Raw genomic sequence first — 22,777 nt, forward strand, 5'->3', positions numbered from 1 at the left:
TCTTTATACCTCCCCTCCACGAGTCACCACAGGACCGCGTGTTCCCGCATTGTGGGGCTTCCGGTGACCACGCCCCGTCGACAAACCACGCCCCTCGCTTTTCCAGGCTCCCGCGAAAGGCCGCGGTGTTTTGGCCCGCGGGCGGAGCCGTAGGCACAGTCTCCTCGGGCGTCCGCGGTCGGGAAACCCGCAGTCAGGGCTCCCGGGCCGAGGTTCACGATGTCGGAGAAGAAAATGAGGGAGAGCGGAGGCTCCCCGGAGGCCAGCGGGGTGACTGCCAGCGACATACAGGAACTGATACGGCGCAAGGAGGAGATCGAGGCGCAAATCAAAGCCAATTATGACGTGCTGGAGAGCGTGAGTGTGGGCACGGGGCTTCCGGGCGGGCGTGGGAGGCGCCCGGAGGCCTTCCCAACCCGGCCCCCAGACCCGGGGCGGGGACTGAGAGACCAGGGCGGCCTCCGCTTGAGCTCTCAGCTGTGGATCTCTCCCTCCCTGGGAGGCCCAAGGCGCAGCAATTGTGGCCTCTGTGGGCAGCAGACAGTGAGGCAAATAACGTGAATAACTAGGAACAGTTAGAATTGATGTTCTAGCAGGTATTTGTGGAATTCTTGTTGGGTGCTGGGCGCAGTTGTTAAGCGCTTGACATTGGTTAACTCGTTTAATCCTCCCAACAACATTTTGAGGTGAGTTCTGTCATTTCCCCCATTTTAGGGATGAGGCAACAGAGGCATTACTTAAACCTGCCTCAAGTCACAGGGCCAATAAGTTTGCAGAGGCAGGGTGATAATCACCTCTATCATCAGTCCTTGTTGAACGGTTACCAGATGTCCTGTGCTTTACTAACCACTTTACCTCAGAGCTTCTTAAGCTTTAGTGTGTATTCGAATCACCTGGAGAGCTTGTTAAAATTCAGATTCTGTTGGCGGACAGATGTGTGGGAGCAGCTACTGCATTTCTAGCAAATTCCCAGCGATGCTGATGGCACTGGTCTAAGAACCCAGCTTTGAATGACAGGAAAGGCTCGTTATTCTTATTGTATAAGGAGGAAACTGAGGCCCAGAGTGGGGAAAATCCTTGCCTAGGGTCAGGTAGGTTGGAAGTGGCAGTGGTGGGGCTAGTTCTTAGCTAGCCACACCCCACTGGCTCCAAAACGGATACAGTTTTTCTTAAGCCACCTAGTATAAAACCACAGATCAATTTACCGGGGAAGAGTAAATGAATTACATTCTATGTAGGGCGGATGGAATGCATTTTAGGTGATGGGAGTAAGATGAAGTATCATATGGAGGTCAGGGTACCATTTTACTGGGCGCTGACTATGTGCCTGAAGTGGGCCGGTTTATGTATGTGTTATATCGTGGAATCCTCTCAAATACTCTGTGAAGTTGGTTTGTTACCCTGAGGTTCAGAAAGGGGAAGTCACTTGTTCAGAGTCACAAAGTGGGATTCAGATCTTATGCCTGTTGAACCCAGAATCTGTGCTTTCAAGTGTTGTGCCAGCAACTTCTCACACCTTAGTTACTTTGCTACTGCGGGCAGGATATGCTCTATCTGTATACGTCCTGTACTGTTGTTACTCCCTTGATATTTTTCTTTAAGTTGCCTCACTTTTTTTACTTAGATAGTTTTATTTTTAAAGGAAATCTTATAACTTCACAGCATATGAAAAAATGAGACTCTCTTTCCTTAAATATAAAAGTGTATGTCAAGGTGATCCATCCAACTCTCTGTCACCTGATAAATGGATAGCTGAAATGTGGTCTATCCATACAACGGGATATTAGCCAATGAAAAGGAATGAAGTGCTGGCACATGGCTACAAAAGTGCATGAATCTTGAAAACGTTATGCTAAGTGAAAGAAGAGCATCACAAAAAACCACACATTTTATAATTCCATTTATATAAAATATCCAGAATAGGTAAATCCATAGACAGAAGATAGATTAGTAGTTGCCAGGGGCTGAGGGGAGGGGGGAATGGGAGTGACTGCTAGTGGGTCTTGGGTTTCTTTTTGGATGGTGATGGAAATGTTCTAAAATTGATTGTGGTGATGGTTTCATAACTCTGTGAATATTCTAAAAACCATTGAATTGTACACTTTAAATGAGTGGGTTGTATGGTGTGTGAATTATATCTTGATAAAGCTGTTAAAAACAAAATGGAGAGGACCAAAGATAACAAGTGATCTGGAGGTGATATAAAGACCAGCACCAAATGGAGACTTTCTCCCTGATTATTGAAGGGTTGAAGATAATTAGAAAGGGAATGGGTTATTTAATGCCCTGTGTGTGAGTTGCCAGTGGTGTGAGTCTCAACTTTGGAAAGCAGTGTCTGATGTGGTATTGACTTGGAGAGGCCAGTCAACTCTTAGTCATCATGGGCAGGCCTGAGGCAGATACAGATATTTAGCCCCTGGCACATTTATGCTGTATCTATAGAGAGTCCTGCGCTAAGAGAGTATACGAGACCCCCTTCCCCGTGAACAGGGAACAGTAGGTGTAACCCAGAGGCTTTCAGAGAGAAAGGGACAGACATGAATGGAATCCTTCCCCCGTGTACACTTTCAGAGAGAAAGGTACAGACACGAATGGAATCCCTCCCGCTAGCACGTGTGTACACTAGGCAGCTGGTCTCTGTGCTGATAATTACAGCCATCACCTATTACTTTCTATGTATATTAATTTCCTAGGGCCATCATAACGAATTACCACAGCTTGGTGGCTTAAAACAACAGAAATTTATTCTCTCACAGTTGTGGAGTCCAGAAGTGTGACATCAAGGTGTTGGCAGGTTTGAGTTTTTCTGGGCGCTCTGAGGGAGGATCCGTTGCATGCCTCTCTCCTAGATTCTGGTGGCTGCTGGCCATCCTTGGCTTGTAGCTGCATCACTGCAGTCCCTGCCTCTGTCTTCACGTGGCCTTCTCTCTGTGTCCCTGTGTCCCAAATTTCCCCCTCCTTTCTTTTATCAGGATACCCGTCATTGGACTTAGGGGCAACCTTAAATCTAGGATGATCTCTTCTCGCTGATCCTTCACTTAATTATATCTGCAAAGATCCTTTTTCCAAATAAGGTCACATTCACAGGTTCTGGGGTTTAGGACTTGGACATATCTTTTGGGGGCCGCTGTTCACCACTCTGTGAATGTGCCTGGCACTGTGCTAAGCACCCTACATAGGTCAGCTCGTTAATTCTCAGAGCAGGTGGGAAGGGAGGTAAGTGCCGTTATTCCCATTTTATAATTGAAGAAGCTGAGGCCCAGAGAGGTGAACCTCTTAACCAAGGTCACCCAGATTGTATGTGGCAGAATTGAGCTTGAAATCAAAGTCTGACTGAAAATCCCTGAAACATGTCATATAACATGTTTCATTGCTTTTGTGCACCATGCTCTGACTTATGTAGGAAAAGACTTTAAAACATTAAAACAAGGGAATTCCCTGGCGGTCCAGTGGTTAGGACTCTGCGCTTTCACTGCCAGGGGCCCAGGTTCAATCTCTGATCGGGGAACTAAGATTCCACAAGCTGCGCGGCACAGCCGAAACAACAAACAAACAAACATTAAAACAAATGTATTGTTTTCCATAGGGAATACATTGCCATGGTCAAAATTCAAAATCTACAAAAGGATACATAATAGAAAGTCTCTCTCCCTCTGCTGCCCCCTAGCCTCCCCGTTCCTCTTCCCAGATGGCAACTGGGGTTCCAGTTCAGTGTTCCTTCCAGGGATGAAAAGCCTGTTTGAAGGCCCCTTTACATCTCTTTTTATTTTCAGAAGAACCAAAGTCCTGCCTCAGCTGGGTGCTCTTTGAGGTTTTTACTCCCCTCCAGCTTCCAAGGCCACCAGCCAGGTGTCAGCTGCCCATAGGAAGGAGGGTTTGGAGGAGTGGAGGAAGAGGCTGGCCTTGGGGGTGATGCTCAAAGGAGTCTTTAGTTTTATCTGCACTGCTCTAACTTCAAAAAAGGAGAATGGATTCGTGCATTACTGGTGTTATTAAAAGTCAGTTAAAAAATGGTGCCCACCACAGAGAGCAGTCATGAGAGGATGTGGGAAAGGACCTGGTCTGTGCCAAGTGATCAATATATGGCCTCTCTCGTTACTGTCACCTTTATTATGACTGCAGAGGACGGGAGTCTGGGGAAAGAGGCCCGAGGACTTCATACCTGTGAAATCTTTTTGACCTCATTTCTTCCCTCCAGCAGAAAGGCATCGGGATGAACGAGCCACTGGTGGACTGCGAGGGCTACCCCCGGGCAGACGTGGACCTGTACCAGGTCCGAACCGCAAGGCACAACATCGTCTGTGAGTGACCCTCTCTGGGGATGTTCCCCCACCTTGCAGCAGGGGATGTTTAAGGCACACAGAGGAATCACCAGTGTTCCATATTATCTGCTTCCTTGGCTTCTGCCTTGATGGGATCATCTCACTGTCCCCATCGAGGGACTGAGAACTAAGGGGGCAGGTTAGACTCTAGGGGTCTGTCTTTATGGTTTCATTTTTCATTTTGTTTTTAGGGCCTTTGCTTCATTGCGGAAACTTTTACTGCAATAACAACAGAAACCCAAGTCAGATATTGCTTACGATCCCAATCAAATCAATTACGTCTTAGGAAATACGTTTAGCTATTAATGATAGTGACCTAACTATGGTCACTCAAACAGAAAACAGCTCAGTTCCTCAGTAAAGACATTTGGAGGTAGGCAGCGCAGGGCTGGTCATCAGAAACTCAGGCTCTGCCATCCTTAGGCAATTCATCCATCTTCAGGGTCACCATGTCCATGTTCCAGGCAGGAAGAAAGGGAAGGAAGAAGGTAGGAAGGGCACAAGCTCCTATGCCAGCTGCCACCCCTCCTGTAAAGGATCTGTCCTGCAAGTCCCACTCCCACCCCCTGCATCAATTTCTGCTTTCCTCTCATAGGCTCCTCTGCCTGCAAGAAATGTACCCCACAATGGGCATGTTGCTATCCTAAATAAACTCTCTTATTTATGTGTGTGTATATGTATTGTATGTATGTATATACGTATGTATTTATTGTCAAGGAACAGAGAGAGTAGAGATTGGGTAGTTTATTAGTCTTCTGTTTCTGCTGTAACAGATCATCACAGACTTAGTGGTTTAAAACGTCACGAATTTATTATAGTTCTGGAAATGAGACATCCAAGTGGGTCTCACTGGACTAAAATCAAGGTGTCAAGCAGGGCTGTGTTCCTTCTGGAGGCTCTAGGGAGAATCCATTTCCTTGTCTTTTCCAGCTTCTAGAAGCTGCCCACACTCCTTGACCTGCAGCCCCTTCCATCTTCAAAGCCAGCAGTCACATCTCTCCAGCTTCTGGGTTTGGCATCACATCTCTTTCTCTCCCTCTCCTGCCTCCCTCTTTCACTTATAAAGACAGTTGTGATTACGTTGGGCCCACCACCTGGATAATCTCCCCATCTCAGGGCCCTTAACTTAATCACACCTGCAAAGCCCCCTTTGCCATGTAAAGTAGCAAATTCACAGGTTCTGGGGATTTGGATGGGAACCTCTTTGGGGCCACTTTTCACGCTGCCACAGGTAGGCAACCAGCAGTCTCTACCACAAAGTCATATTAGAAGGGAATTTATCATCCACCTTTCTCCCTTAATGACTTCTGTTTTACCTGTGAATCTTGACTCTATATACAGCGTGCTTTGGTCTAAGGCCAGGTTTCTCAGTGAGAGTACAGGTAGCCCTGGGGTGAGACACAGCTGAAGATGCCAAAGTTTCCTCAAAGTCACACTATGATCGTAGGACTTCTTAGAGCGTCACTTTTCCTTGAAGATGTTGGGAAAAGAAGCATGCCATTTTAATATTAAAACAAATAGGAAGATACAGAGTAGGGAAAAACCGTGTTAAGACAGTCAGACTGGAGGGAAATTTGGGGCTTTTGGCTAAACCCTTGGACGCCCCAGGGAAGCAGTCCACTTGCTCCCCAGTTAGGAGGATTCTGGGAGAAATTTGAGAAGCCCTAGCCCACAGTGTGAGGGTGGGCACCGACTTATTTTTTTCCAAATGGTTGGCCTGATGTTACAACACCATTTAGTCTGTTCTTTCTCCGTTAATTTGAAACACTAACAATATTGCGTATTAAATCTTTAGACGTGCTTATGTCTCTTTCTGGGCTTTTTGCTCTGTTCCGTTGATCTCTCTTTTTGGGTGCTAACATCATGCCATCTTAATGACTTTAATATACGTAAGAGTCTGTTTGAGCGATTCCTTATTGGTCTTCTTTTGAAAAACTGTTCTCACAAGTTTATTTTATTTAAAAAATAGACTTTTTAAAAAAAATTATTATTTATTTTTGGCTGCATTGGGTCTTTGTTGCTGCGTGTGGCTTTCTCTAGTTGTGGTGAGCAGGGCCTACTCTTCGTTGTGGTGTGCGGGCTTCCCATTGCGGTGGCTTCTCTTGTTGCGGAGCTTGGGCTCTAGGCGTGCGGGCTACAGTAGTTGTGGCTCTCGGGCTCCAGAGCTCAGGCTCAGTAGTTGTGGTACACAGGCTTAGTTGCTCCACAGCATGTGGGATCTTCCCGGACCAGGGCTCGAATCCCTGTCCCCTGCATTGGCAGGTGGATTCTTTAAACGCTGTGCCACCAGGGAAGCCCTAAAAAATAAACTTTATTTTTTAGAACAGTTTTAGATTTACAGAAAAATTGGGAAAATAACACAGAGAGGTCCGGTATACTCTGTACCTAGTTTTCCCCATTACTAGCATCTTCCCTTAATGTGTTGCATTTGTTATAATTGCAAGTTTGTTTTTTGAAATGTACTTTGGAAACATTTTGTTCAAGGAAAAAATTCTTTTTAATTCTGATTAGAATTGCAGTATATGGTGTATGAAGTCATTCATTCCTTTACCCAGCAGCAGTAGCTTGAGACTTACTGTGTGCCAGGCCTCTCTGAAGGCTCTGGGGTCCTCGTGGAGCTTATCACCTGGGGGACCTTTTCTAGTCAGAGTGACCGTGTATTATACACTGACACCATTTTAAGTCTTCCTGCCCAGGTTTATGTCTTCATTTATTCAAGTCTGGGCTCTTTCTCGTGTCTGCACCAGTGGGTTGAGTGCTAGAGGCTCGTAATGCCTGAGGGCCTTACCTGTTCTCCAAAGTGACAGGAGCAGAGGAACAAGGTCAGGTAGCCTTGCGTGCCCACAGTCCAAGGTGCCTGGAAAGTCTGAAAGTCTGTGGCCTATGGATGCTAGACGTGGATTGGCAGGCAGTGCTGGTTTGTTCAGGCCTCTGGAACTCTTCACAGGGAACTGGCTTTTTTTTCTTCTAAGGTTTTTTTTTATTTTTGATGTGGACCATTTTTTAAAAGTCTTTATTTAATTTGTTACAATATTGCTTGTTTTATGTTTTGGTTTTTTGGCCACGAGGCATGTGGGATCTTAACTCCCTGAGCAGGGATCAGACCTGCACCCCCTGCGTTGGAAGGTGAAGTCTTAACCACTGGACCACCAGGGATGTCCTAGGGAACTGGCTTGAATGAGGTGCCGAATCCAGAGCCGTAGAGGAAGTTGTCTTTAGGTTAAAAAACAAGTTAACCCAGCTCCCAGCCACTCTGGTAGCCCGGCCTGCAGAGATGACTTGCTTGGCCCACACAGTCTTTCCCAACATCCTGAGTTGACCGTCAGTACTGAAAAAAATCCGAAGGTTTCATCCCCAAACTCCTAATTTCCAGCTTTGCTCCCTGTTGCCTCTCCCAGACTGAATATCACCAGTCACGTGTTGGTAGACTTGGCATCATTTTTTCTTCTAGAGGCATTATGAGAAAAGCGAAAGCCTTCTTAGCCCAGCCTGCTTTACTCGTGTTTGCCCCTTGTGAGCGTTTGAGTTTGTGGCCATGGATTCACCTGGTCAGTTCCCTCCTTCTGCTCACCTTTCAGGTCTCAGCTGAAACGGTGCTGCCTTTGGGGAGCCTTCCCTGATCTCCTAGTCATTGAAGTCATCAGGTGTCATTGCAATCACTTGTCCCACAGCTGCTCTCCTTGCAGGACTGTAAGCTTCATGAGGGCAGCCCCTCTGTCGTGTTCACAGATAGGTCCTCAGCTTCTAGCACAACGTCTGGCATATAATAAGTGCTCGTTGAATAGTCAGTGAATGAACGTGTGGGTCTTGTGTCCTCAGCTGTCTTCTCGGCCCCTGACACGGTGCTCTCCTCCAGGCTTGCAGAACGATCACAAGGCGGTGATGAAGCAGGTGGAGGAGGCCCTGCACCAGCTGCATGCTCGCGACAAGGAGAAGCAGGCCCGGGACCTGGCCGAGGCCCACAGGGAGGCCATGAGCCATGGCCTGGGCCAGAGCCAGGACCTCAGCCCAGCTCAGGCCTTCGCCATAGTGAAGAGCATCAGCCCCGGCTCCCCTGCCAGCATCGCAGTAAGCCAGGGCCTGGCCCCGTAAATCCACACCCCAAGGGTGCCTTGGGGCGGGGGTGGGGGTGGGAGGCTATGGACAGACAGACCCACGCTGTCACCAGTGCAGCAGACGCCGATGAAGGCCCGCTGCAGCCCAGCAGGAGTCAGCCCCTGCTGCCCACTCAACTAGCTGCAGAGAGACCCTGGGACACAGGGTGACCCCGGAGAGGGAAAGAGGCTCTCTTCTCAGGGCCGATTTTAGCTGGGCATTGAGTAATGGACACGAGAATGACAACAGTAGCTGCCACTTGCTGAGCCCTTGCTTAGCACCACGTATCCTGCCAAGTGAGTTATAGCTTCCCTGGTGTCTTTAGAGAAGTTTTAACAGCTTTATTGGGATATAATTCACATACCATAACTTTAACCCTTTTAAGGTACATATATGATTCAGTAGCTTTTAGTGTATTAACAGTCAATTTTAGAATATTTTCATTATCCCAAAAAGAAGCCCAGTGTCAATTTGCCATTACGCCTCAACCACCCCATCCCCTCAGCCCCTGGCAACCACCGGTCTGCTTTCTGTCTCTCTGAACTTGCTTATTTTGGACATGTCATATATGTGTAAATGGAATCATATAATATGTGGTCCTCTATGACTGGCTTCTTCCTTTTAGTATCATGTTCTCAAGGTCCAGCCATGTTGGAGCATGTATCTCAACTTCATTCCTTTTTTAATTTTTTAAAAAATTTTTACTTTTTATTTAAAAAATTTTTTTTATTGGAGTATAGTTGATTTACAGTGTTGTGTTAATTTCAGGTGTACAGCAAAGTGAATCAGTTATACATATACACACGTACATGTATCCACTCTTTTTTTCTTTTTTTTAAGATTCTTTCCCCATGTAGGCCATTACAGAGTATTGAGTACAGTTCCCTGTGCTATATAGAAGTTTATTATTAGTTATCTATTTTATATATAGTAGTGTGTATGTGTCAGTCCCAGTGTCCCAATTTATCCCTCCCTCATGTTCATTCCTTTTTACTGCTGAGTTTAATGTGCTGTCTGGATAGACCATGCTTTGTTTATCCATTCCTCAGTTTCCATTTTTTGGCCATTATGAAGAATGCTACCGTGAACATGATGTACAAATTTTTATGTGTACCTGCATTTTGTTGTTGTTGTTCAGCCTTAGTCTAGTCTTTTTTTGAATTTTATTTTGTTTATTTATTATTTATACAGCAGGTTCTTCTTAGTTATCCATTTTATACTTATTAGTGGATACATGTCAATCCCAATCTCCCAATTCATCGCACCATCCCCCACCACTTTCCCCCCTTGGTGTATGTGGGCCTGCATGTAATATTTAATCCCACAGCCGTTCTCTGGGGTAGGTACTAATCTACCCCATTTCACCCATGAGGAAAAGCCTCAAAGACCTGAAGTACCTTGTGCCAGGACGCACAGTTTCTAGAAGGTGGACCTGGGTCCTGCCAGTCGTCTTTAGTGATCACAAGACTGCAGGTTACACACAAGCTCTGTTTTATTCACCACTGTGTGCACAGCATCTGGCACAGAGCTGTTGTCAGCCTGCGACGAGTATTTGTTGAAGGGATGGGTGAATTGTGATCTGTGCTCTTAGAGTGACAGGATCACTCTAGTCCTGGGTCAGTGTTGTGCCCGTGGCTGCTTGCCTGGGGGCTTTTAGGGCCAATGCATCTAAATTCTGACCCCTGAACAAAATAGGCCAGATGGGCCTGCCTCTACTTGCCCCCAAACCTGGGTCAGACCCCAGAGAGCTTTTCCCCATTTTCCTCCAGGCCTATACAACTGCCAGCTTTTCTCAGACACTGGGTAGACCTGGCCACCTTTTATTAGATCTGCCCCTGGAGGAACCCCTGGAGGAGGTGGCCCAGTTATCCACTGTCCCTCCCTGCCCGAGGTATCTAAATCCCAGCCTCTTTGCATCGTGCCTGCCGTTCTCCCCTGTAGAAAACACGCTTATTAAATTGGGAGCGTATGGGAGGGTAAAGAACACCAGAAGAACATTTAACCTCTAGCCTGATTTTCTGTTTTCCCTTCTCTCTTTAGGGTCTGCAAGTGGATGACAAGATAGTGGAGTTTGGCTCTGTGAACACCCAAAACTTCCAGTCGCTGCAGAACATTGGCACTGTGGTCCAGCACAGTGAGGGGGTGAGTTGGAGGTATTACATGGCATCTGACCAGTAACCCTGGAATTGCCGGGGCCAGGAAACGTGGCCGGGGCCTTTGACAGCTGCCCTCAGAGTGCCGTTTCTCAGGCACAGTCCCCGCTCGGGGCTTTCGCATTTGCTGTTCCCTCTGCCTAGAATGCTAATCTTCTTCCCTTACCCCCTCACCTTCCTTCCTTCCCTCCCTCCTCTTGTATAAATGCCACCTTCTCAGTGAGGCCTTTCCAGCCACCCTGTCTAAAATACCCCTCTCCTGCTTCCTATCCCCGTTTTCATTTAACAAGGTTTCTTAGACATCTTTTCATTTGGGCACACACCTCGCTCTTTTTCACTGCTGCATAGCACTCCATGGTATGAATGGATAGAAGTTTGTCCACCCGCTGCCTTATCAGTGGACGTCTTGTTCATTTCCAGTTTTATGCCAGTGTGAATAGTCGTGCATACTTGTTCACAACTGTGCACACCTGGAAGTAGAATTACAAGCCCTCAGCAAATGCACACTTAAGATTTTAATAGGTAATTTGAAAAAGTTTTATGAATTTGTACCCTGACCAACAGTATGTGAGTCCAGTCGTCCCTCAGTATCCACGGGGGATTGGTTTCAGGACCAGTGCAGATACCAGAGTCTGTAGATGCTCAAGTCCCGTGGTTGGCCCTCTGTATCCACGGATTGTGCAGTACTGTATTTATTGAAAAAAATTCACATGTAAGCGAACCTAAGCAGTTCAAACCCATGTTGTTCAAGGGTCAACTGTGTATCATATCATCAGCAGTACTCCATTACTGATCTTTTAATAACTTTGCTAAAATGCCATCTTGTTTTAATTTGTATTTTCCTGACTACCAGTGAGATTGAGTACCATTTCTATGAATTGTCTGTTAGTCTTTTTTCCCCACTTATTTTCTATTGGGTTATTTGTCCTTTTTAAAAATTGATTTGTAGGAACTCTTTCTATATTCTATATATTAAATCTTTGCCTGTTTATACATTGCACATGTCTCTCCTGATTAGCTCCTTTTCTTTTAACTTTCTTTATGGTAACTTTGATTACTTGAAAGTTTCTTTTTTTAATTCACTTAGATATCCATTTTGTTAAATTTATTAATATTATAGGGCTCTTTGCTGCCAAAACCATCCCTGAGGATTAAAATAAAGAAATACAGTACAGTGCATAATAGTGTAGTACTGTTCAAACAGTAGTATATTAGAACTTGATTTGTGTGCCTTTTGATAATTTCATTCCTTAAAGATATAATAAAAGTTGAAATTCAAAATAGGCTGCAGCCTTCTAGTTTCTGGCAGAATATGCCATTAAAAAATACTTCCACGTAACCATCTCATCTTGTTTCTCAGTAATGTAACCCAAACCAAACCTTTTTTTGGCAAAGATGCCTACTTTGCAGGAGAAATATGGGGCTCAAAGTACAGAGAAATTACTGAAGTTTTTGGTTCCCAAATGAAATCTTCAGTTCAACCGACAATTCTTGGTTTGTCTTGCACCCACACAGCCCCCACTTGGCCACGCTGCTCATCCATGTGTAACTCATCAGAAGGCAGGCATCAGGCCAAGAAACAGTTGGCCAGTGTTGGCGCCGTGCTAGAGGTCAGGCCCTCATTTCTGCACTGACTGACACCTTCATCAAGTCTGTACTTACGTGGAAGTTTAGAATTTTGATTTTGTCAAATTCATCAGTTTTTTGCTTTACGGCTTTGGCATTTTGTGTCTTCTTAAAGAAATTCTTCTAGTACTTTTGTCTTTAGCTTTTCTTTAATCCGTCTGGAATGTATCTTTTATTATTATTATTATTTATTTATTATTATTTTTTTGGCCACACCGTGCAGCTTGCAGGATCTTAGTTCCCTGACCAGGGATCAAACCTGGGCCCCCTACAGTGGAAGCTTGGAGTCCTAACAACTGGACTGCCAGGGAATTCCCTATTATTGTTTTTTATAACAGTTTAATTGACGTACAATTCACATACCTTATAGGTCATCCATTTAAAGTGCATAATCCAGTCGTTTTTAGTCTATTCATAGAGTTGTGCACCCATCACCACAATCAATTTTAGAACATTTTCATCACCTCAAAAAGCCTTGTACCTGTTAGCAGTCACTCCCTATTCCCCCCATATATACCAGCCCCTGGCAACCACTAAACTACTTTCTGCCTCTATGGACTTGCTTATTCTGGACATTTCATATAAATGGGATCATACAATATGTGATATTTTATGACTACTTTCACTTAGCATAGTGTTTTCAGGGTTCATCCATGTTGTAGCATGTGTCAGGAACTCATTCCTTTTTTTAAAAAATAAATTTATTTATGTATTTATTTTTGGGTGCGTGTGTCTTCCTTGCTGCGCGCAGGCTTTCTCTAGTTGCAGCGAGCAAGGGCTGCTCTTCGTTGCGGTGTGCGGGCTTCTCATTGCGGTGGCTTCTCTTGTTGCAGACCATGGGCTCTAGGCATGAAGGCTAAAGTAGTTGCGGCATGCGGGCTCAGTAGTTGTGGCTCGCGGGCTCTAGAACGCAGGCTCAGTAGTTGGGGCGCACAGGCTTAGTTGCTCCGCGGCATGTGCGATCTTCCTGGACCAGGGCTCCATCCCGTGTCCCCTGCATTGGAAGGTGGATTCTTTTTTTTTTAATGGACCGAATTATTTAATTAGGTTCTTTGTAAGAAGTTTAGAACACTACTTCGTGAGGGTAAATTCTGTTTGTAAGAGCGAACACAGAGCGGAGGTAGCCCTGGAGTTGAGGAACAGCTTTGATTCTTTGCAGAATTTGTGAGTCCACAGCTTTCTGATCAACCTTCCGCTGCTCTGTAATCTCGTATTTCTCTCTCTCTGTGTCGAAGATCTCACCTTCCTGGTGCCTGGGCTTATGCAGTTTCTTCTTCTTGAAGTAAGTACCAGTGAGATGTTCTGGGATTTTCACACCACTGATATCAATTTTGGTGGAAGTGGCAATGACAAATTTCTGGTGTGTTCTCCGCAGAGGAACTCGATTGAGGGACAGAGGCCCAGTCACAGGTAGCAAGCCACTGCTCAGCTGCTTCAGGAAAATGACCCTCTTGCCTTTGTGGCGCCCAGTGAGGATAATCAGAATGGTTCCAGGAGTGATGCTAGCGCGCAGTTTTCTCACGTGCTTACTGAAGGGTTTCTTGCCGTGACTCAACAGCTTTCGAGGCACATCTTCAGTAGGATGTTACCTAGGCATTTTGCGAAGTTTAACCACCCGGGTACCACCATTCTTGTCACCACCAACTGGTTTTGTGACAGTAGCAAGAAGCTTCACCTTCTTTTTCTTTTCAACCTTGAATTTAGCTGCTGAATACTTTCTCTTGTACAAGGCCTTTCTGGAATACATAGCCGATAGGGAATATCTGCCAATTCCTCTGACCAGGACAGGGTTTCGGCTGCAGTGGGGCTTCCCTTGCTTCCCCTGCTTCACCTTTTTAACCTTGCCACCAGCATCAGCCTTCTTGGCTTCAGGTTTTTTCTCCTTAGTATCTGGCTTCTCAGCCTTTTCACCCACCATCTTGCAAGATGGGAAAAAAGGGCAGGCGGATTCTTAATCGCTGCGCCACCAGGGGATCCCAGGACTTCGTTCTTTTTTATGACCGAATAATATCCCGTTGTATGGATAGACCATATTTTATTTATCCATTCATCAGTTGATGAATATTTAGGTTGTTGCCACTTTTTCGCCATTGTTATAGGGTCATACTTCTGTGAACATTCTGTGTAAGTTTGTGTGTGGTCATATGTTTTCATTTCTCTTGGGTTTATAGCTTATCTGAAATTAGTTTTTCTGAATGGTGTGAGGCAGGGCACCAAACTTAATTTTTTTCCCCAAATGGACAGTAGTTGTCCCAACACCATTTATTGAAAAGTTAGTACTTTACCCACTCATTTATATTGCCACCTCTGTTCTATAATTCTTATGTGTGCAATTCTTTATTCTGTTTCTTTGATCTGTTTGTTTGGAGCCTTTCTGGGTTCCCCGGAACAAATCCATTTGTTCCTGCTCTGCTTCCCTTTAACCCCTGGCTATAAAGGGTGTATTATTTGTCTATTGGTGAGTGAGAAATCACCCCAGAGCTTTAACAGCTCGAAGCATCAAGCATTTATTATCTTATACAGTTTGGGCGGTCAGGCAGCGTCCAGGAGCCATGTAGCTGGGTGGTTTGGGCTCAGGGTCTCTCATGAGGTTGTGGTCAGGATATAAGCGGAGGCCATAGTCATCTGAGGGCTTGACTGAGGTTAGAGAATCTGTTTCCAAGATCCCTCACTCACATGGCTGTTGGCAGGAGGCTTCAGTTCCTCATCACAAGGGCCTCTCCACAGTGCTGCTTGAATGCCCCACAGCGTGGTGGCTGACCTCCCCAAGAATGGGCGGTCCAAGTGAGAGCAGAGAGGAGTCAGCAGCACCTGCTCTGACTCAGTCTCTGAAGATTCACACTCTCACTTCCACTTTATTCGTTAGAAGCGACGAAGTCCAGCCACCACTCAAAGGGAGGGGAATTAGGCTTTAGCTTTGGAAGGAAGGAATTTCAAAGAGTTTATCCTTGTGGCATGGTACCTTTGTTACCTCTTTACTGTCCAGTCATCATTTTAGTGAGATTTCTAGAGATGATGCAGATGTAGGTTCATTCTGTTATGTTTACCGAAAGTCTCAGTTTTTCTCTCCTTCCTCCCCACCCCACCCCCAGCTTGCTAGTGTGTCATAGTTTACTCACGTCTCTTGGGTACCTTGCTGCACATACTTTTAAACTTTGTAGTTGTCTGGGCTCATTGTTAGTGGTTTGCTTTGTAAATACGTCTTTTTTTTTTTTTTCCTGGTAGAGGTAATACAAACACATGGTAAAAACAGAACCAAAGAACATGGAATGAAAAACCTCCCTCTCCTCCAGGTGCATTTCCTGTCCTCCAAAGGCAGCCACTTTCCAACTGTGTGTCCTTCATACATCAACACACAGAGCTACTGGTTGCTTTCATTAAGGTCTAATTGACCCACAGCAACATTCCCCCTGTTCAGTGTCCAGTACTGTGAATTTTGTCAACTGTATGTAGTTATGTAAATGTCACCACATGAAGATACAGAGCAGTTCTACAGCCCGAAATGATCTCATGCTTTTGTAGGTAAGCCCTCTCTGCACCCCCATCGCCCGGAAATCACTGATCTGTGCTCCATCCCTGTAGCTTTACCTTTTCCAGAATGTCATATAAGTGAAACTGCAGAGTATAAAGCCCTTTAAGTCTGGCTACTTTCACCCAGTGTCATGAATCTGCCGTTCTTCCACATGGTCACGTGCATCTGTAGTTCATCCCTTTTCACTGCTGAGTAGTGCTCCACTGTGTAATGAGCCCCAGACTCTTCATCCGTTTCCCAGTGTGGGGCATTTAGGTTGTTTTCCAGTTTTTGGTGATTACTCATAATAGCCACTGGTTTTTAATTTGTCTTTTCCAGTTAAATATATTCTTAGGCTCTTTATAGGCCTACAGATCCTTTTTTTTTTTAAAGAAACTGAGGTATAACTGACAAATAACATGATATTAGTTTCAGGTGTACAACATAGTAATTCAATATTTGCATATATTGGGAAATGATTGCCACAGTAAGGCTAGTTAACATCTGTCACCATACATAGTTACACATTTTTTTCTTGTGATGAAGACTTTGAAGATTTACTCTCTAGCCGCTGTCAGACATGCATAGAGTATTACCGTATACCAGAATGCACAGTGTGGTGACTATAGTTAACACCGTATAAGGCCTTCTTTACAAAAGTAGTCATTGAACGTTTTCTTTTTTTTTGAATGTTTTCTAACAACAGAACCTTTTCTTCAAGTGAAATTTCCTGGGGAATTCCAAAATATCAAACAGATAAAAGCTGAGCTGCTGGGATAAGCTAGAGGGGGTGGGGGGACCTCACGCCCTCAGGGCCCGGGGTGCTCCTGGAACCAGAGCCCAGCTTGAGAATAAGGGGTCTGGGTTTTTATGGTCTCTGCTCTATGAATTAAAAAAAGTTTTTTAAAACCCCACAGCATTCTATTGTTAGACTTTTAGGTACTTTCCAATTTTATGGGAACCTGAAAATTAACACTCTTGTAGACAAAGCTCTGTTTCCTTAGATAATTTTCTAAAGGTGAGTGTCTGGAATGCATATACTTTCAAAGGAAAAAACCCTTAAATTAAAATAATTTTTCTTTATTATAAAAATAATGTGTATTTCATTCAGCCATAAAAAGGATTGGTGTACCGATATGCTATAACATTAACGAACCTTCAAAGGACTTCTGGTAAGTGAAAGAAGCCGAACAGAAAGGGCCACATATTTAATTAATTAATTTATTTAAATTTATTTATTTAATTTATTTTTGGCTGTGTTGGCTCTTCATTGCTACACGCGGGCTTTCTCTAGTTGTGGCGAGCAGGGGCTACTCTTCGCTGTGGTGCACAGGCTTCTCGTTGCGGTGGCTTCTCGTTGTGGAGCACGTGTGGGCTTCAGTAATGTGGCATGTGGGCTCAGTAGTTGTGGCTCATGGGGTCTAGAGCGCAGGCTCAGTAGTTGTGGCGCATGGGCTTAGTTGCTCCGCGGCATGTGGGATCTTCACTGACCAGGGATTGAACCTGTGTCCCCTGCATTGGCAGGCGGATTCTTAACCACTGTGCCACCAGGGAAGTCCCAGAAAGGGCCACATATTTTAGAATTCTGAAATGTCCAGAATAGACAAATGCACAGAAAGCAGAGACAGAAAGCAGACTGGTGGTTGCCAGGGGCTGGGGGAGGAGGGAATGGGGAGTGATTGCTAATGGGTATGGGGTTTCTTTTTGGGTGATGGAAATATGCTCTGAAATTAGTTAGTGGTGATGGTTGGACAAGTCTCTGAATATATACTTTAAAATGGTGAATTTATTGTATATGAATTATATTTCAATAATAAAAATAATGTGTTTTTATTGTGAAAAAAACTCATACAATGCGAACGTATTTCAAGTAAGAATAAAAGTCCTGGATTTCTCCCTCCCTTGTAGTACCTTCCCTGCTCTGAGTCCTGGGCAAGGTGCAGGCGCTACAACAGGGAACAAAACAGGTCAACCAAGGGTCCGTGGGAACATTTTAGTGGGGGAGATGAGCATTAATCAAATAATCACAGATGTGTAATTGTACACTCCAGTGAGTGCTATGAAGGGACAGTTCAAGGGGGCTAGGAGAGCAAATAGTGGGGTTCTGATGTAGTTTGGGGTTGAAGGAGAGTGTTCCTGAAGACGTGGCCTCTAAGTGTATTGAAGTTTATCAAGACTGGCAGGGAGAGGAGCCCACCAGCAGGGTCAAGGCCCTGAGGTGAGAGGATCAGAGAAGGCTGATTGGAACCCAGAGCAAGGAAGAGGGGGAGAGGGGAGGAGGCAGGGCCCTTCTTCAATGTTCCCGAGCAGCAGTAGAGAGCTTCTTCCAAGCTGGAGAATAACAGCTGTAAGCAGCTTCGTGCCTTGAAAAGATTTCTCCAGAGGCCAGGTAGAGAGCTGATTGGAGGGCTGACAGAGTTTTAGCAGCCAGGTCAGGAGATGATGGTGTCTTTGACGAATGGGCTGGAGGTGCAAGTGGGCAAATCAGAAAGACATCTAGGACGTGCCATAGGTAGAAACCCTCTGGATTTCTAGCTCTCCCAGGGCCATCATTTCCAGAACTGGAAACACATCAGTGAAGCTCTCACACATTTTCTGGGTGTGGATGTGTATGTCTACAGTGATTGCTTTTTGAAAAAGAAGTCACAAAGAAGACCTACTCTATGTACCGTTCTCGATGTTTCTCCCTTTGAAGGGATTTCCATGTTGGTACACGTGTATCGGTACACAATGTACCATGTTCCCTGGCTTGGTTTCTCATCGTTCGTTTAACCAGACCCCCAACCTGGACATTTAAGCCATTGCCAATATTTGGCCACCACAAATAGTGGTGTCGTGAATATTCTTATCTTGTGTGAGGGTTTCTGTCAGATTTCTAGAAGTGGAATTACTGGGTTAAAGGCAATGCACATTTACCGATTTGATAGGTGTCGTCAAGGTGTCCTCCCAGAAGCTTGCGTTAGTTCATGTTCTCTCCAGTAGTGTATGTGAGTGCTTATTTCTTGACCCTCCCCAACTGTGTTATTGTCAGTCTTTTATCCTGTGACAATCGAGGTGGAAAATGGTGTCTTTTTTTGTTTTTCATCATGCTTTATTTTTTCTGATTCAGAGATCCCATTGATAGATCTGCCTTAATTTTTTAAAATTACGGTAAAATGTACATAACATAGAATTTACCATTTTTAAGTGGCATTAAGTACATTCACATTGTTCGGCAGCCATCTCCACCACTGTCCCTAGAACTTTTTCATCTTCCCAAACTGAAACTCTACCCATTAAACACTAACTAGTCATTCCCATCTCCCCAAGGTTCTGGCAACCACTAATCTACTTTCTGTCTCTATGAATGTGACTGCTCTATATACAGCCCTCTAAGTGGAATCACACTATATTTGTCCTTTTGTGACTCATGTGTTTCACTTAGCATAACGTCTTCATGGTCCATCCAGGTTGTTACATGTGTCAGAATTTCCTTTTTAAGGCTGAATAATAGGGACTTCCCTGGTGGCGCAGTGGTTGGGCATCCGCCTGCCAATGCAGGGGACATGGGTTTGAGCCCTGGTCCGGGAAGATCCCACATGCCGCAGAGCTACTGAGCCCGCATGCTACAACTACTGAAGCCCGCACACCTAGAGCCCGTGCTTTGCAACAAGAGAAGCCAACCCAATGAGAAGCCTGCGCACTGCAACAAGGAGTAGCCCCCGCTCACCACAACTGGAGAAAGCCCGCATGCAGCAACGAAGACCCAATGCAACCAAAAATAAATAAATTTATATTAAAAAAAAAGGCTGAATAATATTCTGCTGTGTGTATATACTACATTTTGTTTATCCTGTAATCCATTGATGGCCACTTGGGTTGCTTCTACCTTTTGGCTATAATGCTATTCACCATTTTGGTGAATAATGCTACTATGAAATGGGCATACAAATTATGTGTTCAAGTCCCTGCTTTCAGTTCTTTGGTTATATACCCATATGTTTAATTGCAGGTTGATATGGTTATTCTATCTTCAATCTCTTAAAAGATTTATTTATTTATTTATTTTGGCTGTGGTGGGTCTTTGTTGCTGTGCGCGGGCTTTCTCTAGTTGCAGCGAGCGGGGGCTACTCTTCATTGCAGCGTGCAGCCTTCTCATTGCGGTGGCTTCTGTTGCGGAGCGCGGGCTCTAGGCTCGCGGGCTTCAGTAGTTGTGGCTCGCAGGCTCTAGAGCGCAGGCTCAGTAGTTGTGGCGCGTGGTCTTAGTTGCTCTGTGGCATGTGGGATCTTCCTGGACCAGGGCTCGAACTCGTGTGCCCTGCATTGGCAGGCAGATTCTTAACCACTGTGCCACCAGGGAAGCCCTATTTTCAGTTTTTTGAGGAATAGTCATGCTGTTTTCCATAGTGGCTGCACCATTTTACACTCCCACCAGCGGTGTATAAGGGTTACGATTTCTCTACATCCTCACTGACTCCTATTATTTTCTTTTTTTCTTCTTCTTTTTTTTTTTTTTTTGCGGTACGTGGGCCTCTCACTGCTGTGGCCTCTCCCGTTGTGGAGTACAGGCTCCGGACGCGCAGGCTCAGTGGCCATGGCTCACAGGCCCAGCTGCTCCGCAGCATGTGGGATCTTCCCGGACCGGGGCACGAACCCGTGTCCCCTGCATCGGCAGGTGGACTCTCAACCACTGTGCCACCAGGGAAGCCCCCCTTTGTTTTTTTTGATAATAGCCATCCTAATGGGTATAAGGTGATATCTCATTGTGGTTTTAATTTGCATTTCTCTAATGATGAGTGATGTAGGCCATCTATTCATGTGCTTATTGGCCATTTGTATATCTTTTTTGGAGAAATGTTTAAGTTCTTTGCTCATGTTTTAATTGGGTTGTTTGTTGTTGCTGTTGAATTCTTTATATATTCTGGATATTAATCCCTTATCAGATATATGATTTGCAGATATTTTCTCCCATTCTGTGGGTTGCTTTTTCACTATGTTGACAGTGTCCTTTGATGTACAGAAGTTTTAAAATTTGATGAATCTTGTTTTAACTTGTAATTTTCTTTGGTATATATTGTACCTACTTTAATTTTTTTGTTAAGGTAATACGTACGCATAGTAAAGAAGAAATAATGGTACAGAAAGATAAAAAAGTAAATGTCTTCTTCTCTTACTCCAAACTGCTAGTGCTTCTTTCTGGAAGTAACCACTGTTAACAGTTTATCTTCCAGAAAACTTTGTATGCACCAAGCAACACATATGTCTATTTATTTATTTAGATTAATTAATTAATTAATATTATTTTTGGCTGCATTGGGTCTTTGTTGCTTCGCGCCGGCTTCCTCTAGTTGCGGCGAATGGGGGCTACTCTTTGTTGCGGTGCGCGGGCTTCCCATTGCGTTGGCTTCTTTTGTTGCAGAGCATGGGCTCTAGGTGTGCGAGCTTCAGTAGTTTTAGCACGCGGGCTCAGTAGCTCCGCGGCATGTGGGATGTTTCCGGACCAGGGCTCAAACCCATGTCCCCTGCATTGGCAGGAGGATTCTTAACCACTGCGCCACCAGGGAAGTCCTATGTCTATTTATTTATTTATTGAATTTTTAGAGCTTTTATTATTATTTTTATTATTTATTTTTAAATTGAAGTATACTTGATTCACAACACATACGACCTTTTAGGACATATATTCAAATGGATTCATACTTTGCTGGTTTTGTTTTGTTTTTACTAAACAAACTGCTATTCACTATACTGTATTTGACCAATACCTTATTGAGGGATATTTTGGGTGTTTTCAGTTTTTGAAATTTATAAACAGTCCTGGGATAAATGCTTTGTTCATATATCATCTTGTACTTTTGCAGAATATATCTTATATGCACCTTTTAAAGATGCTTTGTTGTTGCTGGGGGCAGTTGTGTTCTTCCAGGAAGAAGGTACCAAATCTGTAGCCCCACTGCCTGCCCCCAGAGTGCCACATCCTCCACATTCTCACCAGTTGTAGGAATTATGCCTAAAATAAGCATCCTTACTACCAGTCTGGTGGGTGGGACTTCCCTGGAGGTCCAGTGGTTAAGAGACTCCATGCCTGCACTGCAGGGGGTGTGGGTTTGATCCTTGGTGGGGCAACTAAGATCCCACATGCTGCGCGGCCAAAAAAAAAAAAAAAAAAGACAGTATCTCAGCATTCTAGTCTGAATCTCTTTGAGTACTAAGGAGGTTGAACATAAAATGAGCTCATTTTCCTTTCAGAAGCCCCTGAATGTGACAGTGATCCGCAGAGGGGAGAAATACCAGCTTAGACTCGTGCCGACACGCTGGGCGGGAAAAGGACTGCTGGGGTAAAGTATCCGTGTCCGTTCATTCACACTGCAGCGTGCACTGCATGCTTGCTAGACACAAAGCTGCGGGCGGGAGGTGGGGTCGTTGGGAAATGAAGGGAATTTCCAGACTGCCTGTAGCAACTCATGATAAGTCCTTGTGGCGGGAATGAGATTCCAGGTATGGAGGTGGAGGGAGCCCTGGTCGCTCTGGTTCTTTTATTAACTGGACGTTTGCTTTGAAAGAATGAAAGCATGTAGGTGAAAAGCTCAGGACGGCTCACTTCTGATCTTCCTGAATGGAGCCACAAACTTACACTGTTCCTTTTTTTTCCTTCCAGCTGCAACATTATTCCTTTGCAAAGATGATTGTCCCTGGGGAACAGAAACAGGAAAGCATATTCCCTTGCCCCAGACTTGGGTCTAGTGGGCATTTCCTCCTTCTCTTCTCTTCCTGAAGCTCAAGGATCTGGAAGAGGCTGGGAGCCTGAACTTCTAGGTGGTAGAAACGCTGTGGCCTCCCAGTGTGATCTCTTGGGATTAACGCATTGTTAAAAACTAGATTTGTGTTTAGCATCTTCTGCAAATTAGGCCACGGCCCTACATGGGAATCCTCTGGATTGTGAGCAGGTGGGTGGGAGTTATTCTGGTAGGTGCTGATGTGACTTTATGCTTCTAGAAATTTTGTTTTTTTCCCCCAAATAAACAGTTTTACAGTGTTGATATGAGCATGTTATCACCCCAGCTGAATTTCCTATGAACTTCTCAAACCAA

General features: G+C 44.8%; 1 protein-coding gene and 1 pseudogene across 2 annotated transcripts; one reads left to right on the top strand and one right to left on the bottom strand.

The window, feature by feature from the left end:
- Positions 1 to 97: 97 nt before the first annotated feature.
- PSMD9 (proteasome 26S subunit, non-ATPase 9) lies at positions 98 to 22,731 on the top strand. Of its 2 annotated transcripts, none has more exons than XM_027124885.1 (6): positions 98 to 357; positions 4,199 to 4,301; positions 8,179 to 8,390; positions 10,458 to 10,559; positions 21,936 to 22,024; positions 22,345 to 22,731. In XM_027124885.1, the coding sequence occupies exons 1-6, from the start codon at positions 220 to 222 to the stop codon at positions 22,370 to 22,372; spliced, it is 672 nt and encodes a 223-aa protein (XP_026980686.1). In that variant the 5' UTR covers positions 98 to 219; the 3' UTR covers positions 22,373 to 22,731. The 2 variants fall into 2 exon arrangements, with proteins under 2 accessions (XP_026980686.1, XP_026980687.1); XM_027124886.1 differs by having other exon boundaries at positions 169 to 357; positions 4,202 to 4,301.
- Positions 13,227 to 14,622, bottom strand: LOC113629913 (60S ribosomal protein L6 pseudogene; annotated as a pseudogene).
- Positions 22,732 to 22,777: the final 46 nt, after the last annotated feature.

Source organism: Aethalodelphis obliquidens, unplaced genomic scaffold (assembly GCF_003676395.1).
Source record: "Aethalodelphis obliquidens isolate GAN/ISIS:26980383/991018 unplaced genomic scaffold, ASM367639v1 scaffold28, whole genome shotgun sequence".
In the NCBI taxonomy this organism is placed as follows: Eukaryota; Metazoa; Chordata; class Mammalia; order Artiodactyla; family Delphinidae; genus Aethalodelphis; species Aethalodelphis obliquidens.